General features: G+C 39.8%; 1 protein-coding gene across 1 annotated transcript in view; it reads left to right on the top strand.

Moving 5' to 3' along the window:
• Positions 1 to 4,824: 4,824 nt before the first annotated feature.
• LOC117399960 (neural-cadherin-like) overlaps positions 4,825 to 6,385 on the top strand; it is a 96,002-nt gene continuing 94,441 nt past the window's right edge. Inside the window, exon 1 of the mRNA XM_059022456.1 lies at positions 4,825 to 6,012. Coding sequence (XP_058878439.1) covers positions 5,058 to 6,012 — 955 coding nt within the window. The 5' untranslated portion in view covers positions 4,825 to 5,057. The remainder of the gene's footprint in view (positions 6,013 to 6,385) is intronic.

Here is a 6,385-nt window from a genome sequence, read left to right as displayed (position 1 = left end):
ACCATCCGGACAGACCATGAGTCGCTGCAGTGGCTACTGCAGAATCAAGGAACCGCCCGGTGGATCGAGGCCCTGCAAGGGTACCAGTTTGAGTTCACACTGGGCCGGGAGGCAGCACGGAAACACAGACACTCTATCCCACCACCCCTGTGAAGAGGAACAGTGTTGGCACTGCACCTGCCTTGAAGAGAAAGAGGCCGTCAAGGAGACCCTGGCGTGAGTCAACGTTGTCACTACGGCCCTGGGGCCACTGTGGGAAGTACTGGCCGACAACCTACTGCGGCTGATCCAGAACTGGGCCCCGTCACGGTGAGACTGACCAAGGGCCGTCGGCTGACATGGGAAGAGGTGGCACCCCTCTCCAAGGAGGTAAAGGGCTTTGTAGGACAATGGGACAAGCTGAGCCACAACAGGACGCTCTGACAACATCTGTGGACCGCGGGGCGACCTCGGAGTGCTGAACAGACTCAGATACAGGGCCCTGCCACGTCGGTAGGGTCCCGTCATAGGAGGACCCCGTGAAAAAAAGAGCTGAGGAGGTCGGGAGGATTGGATGGTACAGGCAGGGTAGGCAGTCCACCGACTTGGCCATGACCATTTGCTACGGATCCAGTGAGGGAGTCCCGGAGGTGTACAAGAGCGCACCAACCCCCTTGGAGGTTCCGGGAGTAAAAAAAAAAAGTATTGCCTTTTCCCTCAGGACCCCTACCTGAGTAAACACTACTATATATATATATATATATATATATATATATATATATATATATATATATATATAAATGTAAGTTTCCTACGGTATGTATATTTGTCATTTTTATATGGGTATCTACTCACCCATAGATACCCATATAAAAATGTGAAACCAACCATTTTGTGCATGATAGTTACAAACATGGGCGGCATGGTGGCATAGTGGTTAGCGCTGCTGCCTCACAGCGCCAGGGTCCTGTGTTCAAATCTGGCCTAGGGTACTGTCTGTGTGGAGTTTGCATGTTCTCCCTGTGTTCGCGTGGGTTTTCTCCGGGTACTCCGGTTTCCTCCCACAGTCCAAAGACATGCTGTCCAGGTTGACTGGTCACTTTAAATTGCCCTCTGAGTGAGAGTGTGTGTGTGGTGCCCTGCGATGGACTGGCATCCCGTCCAGGGTGTAGTCTTGCCTTGCGTCCTGTGTATGCCGGGTTAGGCTCCGGCTCACCACGACCCTGTAAAGGAGTAAGCGATTAATGATAATGGATGGATGGATAGTTACAAACATACATTTTAATTTAAAACATGTATATATATATATATATATATATATACTGTATATACACACACATACATACAGTTGTAGTCAAAAGTTTACATACCCCAATGCAAATTTAGAATTACTAGAAATTTCTTGAAAACAAAGAATTTTAGGAAAATCTTTTGTAGCAAAAGATTTGCTTTTGTGGATGACAAAAAAGTTGCATACAAATATTTATTTCAGCGTTTTTTTTTTGCAAAACTCAAAAAATGCTAATTCAGAAGTATTCATACCCTGACAAGTAAAATTAAAATAATAGCTAGTTGAGGCACTAACTTTTCTTTAGCAATAATAACCTCTTTTAAACTACTAGGATATTTGTCAGTGAGCTTTTGGCATGATTCTTGATTTTTTTGGTATGAATTTTTACCATTATTCAACGCAAAATTGTTCCAGTTCATTCAAATTCCGAGGACTTCTCTTGTGCACAGCCTTCTTCAACTCGTACTAAAGATTCTCAATTGGATTTAGATCGTGACTTTGACTAGGCCATTCCAGAACCTTGATTTTATTCTTCTTTAATCATTCTGAAGTATATTTTGATGTGTGCTTTGGATCTTTGTCGTGTTGGAATGTTCAGTTGCGCTTTAAACTAAGTTTTGTAGTGGAGGGTTTCAGATGATTGGCCAATATCTTTTGGTATGCTATGGAATCCATTTTACCATGTATTGGAACTAAATTTCCTGTGCCATTAAAGGAAAAACAGCCCCATAGAAGGATATTACCACCTCCCTGCTTGACAGTAGGTATGGTGTTATTTTCTTTGTACGCCTCACCAGACTTTCTCCAAACATAACAACTATCAGTGTGACCAAATAGCTCGATTTTCTTTTTTGTTTCATTACTCCACAAAACCTTTGACCAGAACTCACATCCATCATTCAAATGCCGTTTTGCAAACTTTAAGCGATTGTCCTTGTGACGTTTTCCTAAGAGTGGCTTTTTCTTTGGCCTGTGATCATTGAGACCTTCACCATGCAATACTCGACCTATGGTTGAAATGGAAACCCCAGTCCCACTTGCAGCCAATTCACTTTGAATATCTTTGGCAGTCAATCTCGGATTGTTATTAACCTTCCTCAAAATTCTTCTACTTCTTGGGATACTCGGGGGCTCCCGAGTGGCGCATCCAGTAAAGGCGCTCCGTGCAGAGTACAGGATGTGCCCTATAGCCTGGAGATCGCAGGTTCGAATCCAGGCTATGTCACAGCCGACCGTGACCGGGAGTTCCTAGGGGGCGGCGCACAATTGGCTGAGCGCTGCCCGGGTAGGGAGGGCTTAGGTCGGCAGGGGAATCCACGGCTCACCATGCATCAGCGACCCCTGTGGCCGATAGGGTGCCTGTGTCTCTGCAGTGGAGCCGCCAGATCTGTGTTGTCCTCCGGCACTATTGGTCTGGTGGCATTGCTGTGGATCTACAGTGCGAAAAATGACGGCTTGGCAGGAGCACGTTTCGGAGGACGTGTGTTCCAGCCTCCGTTTCCCGAGTCGGCGGGGATACAGATAATAATTGGGCGTGCTAAATTGAAGTGAAAACTGGGGTAAAATAATTGGCGACGACTAAATTTAAAAAAAAATAAATTAATTAAAATAAATTAAAAAAAAATAATAATAAAAAAAGAAGAAATTGGGATAATCAAATGCTTGAGAATCTTATTGTATCCTTCTCCAGCTTTATGATAATAAATAATTTTCTGCCTAAGATCTTCAGATAGTTATTTTTCACATATTGACTTATTGGTAATGACAGCAATCATCCTATGCCTAACCCTTTTATACTCTCTAAGAATGTTCACCTCACAAGCCAACATTTTCTAGACTTTTCTAGAATTAGGTTCTGCATTATCATATTGAAATTGCTGGCACCTTGTAGACAATACTATCATAGCATCAAAGGGTATGAATACTTTTGAATTAGCATTTTTGGAGTTTTGCAAAAAAATTGCTGAATTAAATAATTGTAGACCTCTTTCTTATAACTTTTTTTTCTTGTATATATATATATATATATATATATATATATATATATATATATATATATACACACACTTTAAGTTATATATTATGGGCAGCATATTTTGATAGAATGATGTATAATAGTGCATGAATATACTTACAAATGTGTGTGTGAGTTCTAAACAACAGAAAGGCTTCCTTAAACCTTGCAGTGTGTCTCATCTTCCTCTTTGTAGTACACAGCCCACAGCAAACCCCCTCTACCCGTAATTTAAAATGAAAGGTATGGTCCTCACCAAGATGCTAATGGCACTGAAGATTCTTCATTGTTTTGGGGTCAGTGTGAGGCTTTAATAGTAGACTGATCTCTAGGACCCAGATCTAAGCTGTAGACTACTTAAGACACAACACACTGCTGAGCCATGAATCCTTGATAACAATTATGTAAATACAAATTTAATCTTGTGATTATGTATGCGTAAAAACTTCTTGGCCATCACCATTTTTTTCCTGACCAGTTTTAAGAATCTTTTTTTTTTTTTTTTTAAATGTCAAAACTTTAAAAATGTAATGCCTTTTCTAAATTCTGACTTTAATGGTTCTAGTTATTCACATCCTTCATGTCATTCTGGTATGCTATGTATAAACACGTAGTGGCATGGATTAAGTTTACAAAAAAAATGCTGTTGTAAAAATGCTGTTGTTGGACAAATCATAGCAGATCCATGAAATTGCAGGGTATTATTGATCATTGGCACGTCTGTTTAAAACTCTGTTTTGAAGAGCATTGAGATTCAGGTCTGTTTAAATGTTTAAACATTAATGATTTATTAATTGATATGTGAGAGTGTGAACAGTGTTATGGTTTATTAATTCTTCTAGGACTCAACGATAGGGTATATGAGCTCTCCAAGGACTCTTGAATATGACACTGTTTGATCTCCTGGTGGTTTAAAGGATCTGCAGAGGCTGACTTTAGAGGCTTGTGACAGAGCCCTGTTAATAAGGAAACAGTGAGCCTAGTGAGATATTATTATTCTATTTTGTATATCGTAACAGTTTTGAGGATTGTTGTAGGTATGATTAGTAATGCCATAAAATCACGATTTTGCTTGTGGGGCCTTTTATTGTTTCTTCACAAAACAACTGAACAGTATTATTATTTTTTACATGCATTCGTATTCTCTTGATGTGTGACAATGTATTTTGTTAATAATTATCTAATTACCCAAACAGTAGGACGGCAATGATATTAAGGTACTAATATGCCTTATCATGTTTGCTATACTTTGTCATCTTACCATGTGTTTTTATGTATTAATCGTTACTCGCAATGCTATGATACTGATACTACCTTAAGTTTGGAAGTTGGTTACATATAGCAATACTTGCTAAATCGCTGCAGAGTAGTATCGGTCCTTTTCAGCAGTGTTTTCAATTAAAGTGGATCATTTTTTTCAATGGGTGGTGACAGAAATGTCTGTCCTTCCTACGGAGCGTGTGATTGGCTTCGATTGCATGGGAGGAGATGAAAGTACCACATGGAGTTTGCTGCTCTGTGCACAGTAATCAGCCGTCGCTGGACCTAAGTGATGCTGTGGAAACGGTTCAGTGTCTAGGAGAAGCGCTACATCAATGTACTTTACTTCTTAAACAAAAAAACAAAAAATTAAAAAGCAAGAAAATTTGCTACTGTTTCAAATATACCCATAGTCTACTTTTTTAATGATACTGATATTTGCACGTTTGTAAACCGTTTATGTCTTGTATGTGTTTTATGGGTAACATACAGTAGTACTAAACTAATGGAAAAATGACGGTACATTGTGAAAATATGGGCTTTTCGGATTATCTAGTACGGTTACTTTTCTTCATTTTCATTTTGGAGGGGTTGGCAAATGCTGGTGTGTTTTATGGACACGTTGAAGAGAACCTTCCACCTGAAACTAAAGTAGCGGGTCTCGGTATACCTATGTGGAGAATATGCCCAAGGTTTCCTTCCGAATCTGGACTGGGTTTTGCTTTAGACGGGGAAGAGGCTTCTGATTTTTATTTGTACTACCACCAAGGACACCTGCTTTTGAAAACTGCAAAAACGTTAGACAGGGAAGTCAAATCGGTTTACGTTTTAACAGTGCGAGCAACATCATATGTCTGTTCTAACAAAACTCTGTTGCTAAATATCAAGGTTCTGGACAAGAATGACAACAAACCACGGTTCATTCAAGAAATGCTAAATGTAGAAGTTGATGAATTTATTCCAATAGGTACTGAAATATTGAAGTTAGTTGCTGTTGACAACGATTCCGGGAAAAATGCTAGAATCACCTACTATGCTTCCCCCAAAAACGCGCTTCTGTTTGTTGTTCCCAAAACTGGGCAAGTAATGGCTGTAGACTCTCTCATGGGTGAAACTAATTTTACCTTCTATGCTTTTGCCAAGGATAGTGGAGACATTGCGATAAAAAGTAAACCTGCTATAGTTCAGATTCGTGTAAAAAAAAGTAAGGTGGACGAGATTGCTTCTAAAAATAGGAAGCCGAGAGCCGTCTCAGAAGAAATGTTCTATGCAGTCAGTGTTGCTGAAGATATGAAAGTTGGGGACCTGATTTTCACTGTGCCGGGGCTGAAGTTTGAAAAACAGTGGTTCGAGGTGATTTCTGATGCTGACTCTCCGGTGCGGATTGATAGAGACTCGGGGAAGCTGTATTTAGCGCAGAAGCTGCAGAGTGCCACAGACGTGGTGGTGAAAATCCAAAACTTAAAAGGTAAGAGTAGTTCAAACAAATTGTTTTGTTTAAGCAACAAGTATTGTGTCGAAAACATGTACACTTTGTTTTTCTGCTAGTATCTCTTCGTTTTGTCTTACGTTATGGTTATTCATGGTTTAAATTACATTTTCTTTATGGTTTACTCATGCTTTCGTCTGGCTAACTATTATGTCTATAATGAAGTTGTGGTGATCTTGAGAAAGTCAGTCAAAAGGAAGAACCATTCTTAATTTCTACCTCTTGTAAATCATTAGTTATACCGTATAAAGATTTTGATAGTTTCCAATCAAAATGTATTGGAAATGTCCCCTATCTCGGATTTTATTGCTCTGGAGATGCTCAAACATGTTTAATTTTTAACCATACACTC

This window comes from Acipenser ruthenus, chromosome 4 (assembly GCF_902713425.1).
Source record: "Acipenser ruthenus chromosome 4, fAciRut3.2 maternal haplotype, whole genome shotgun sequence".
Classification (NCBI taxonomy): domain Eukaryota; kingdom Metazoa; phylum Chordata; class Actinopteri; order Acipenseriformes; family Acipenseridae; genus Acipenser; species Acipenser ruthenus.
The sequence above is the reverse complement of the archived record's forward strand: the minus strand, read 5'-3'. Positions and strand labels throughout refer to the sequence as shown.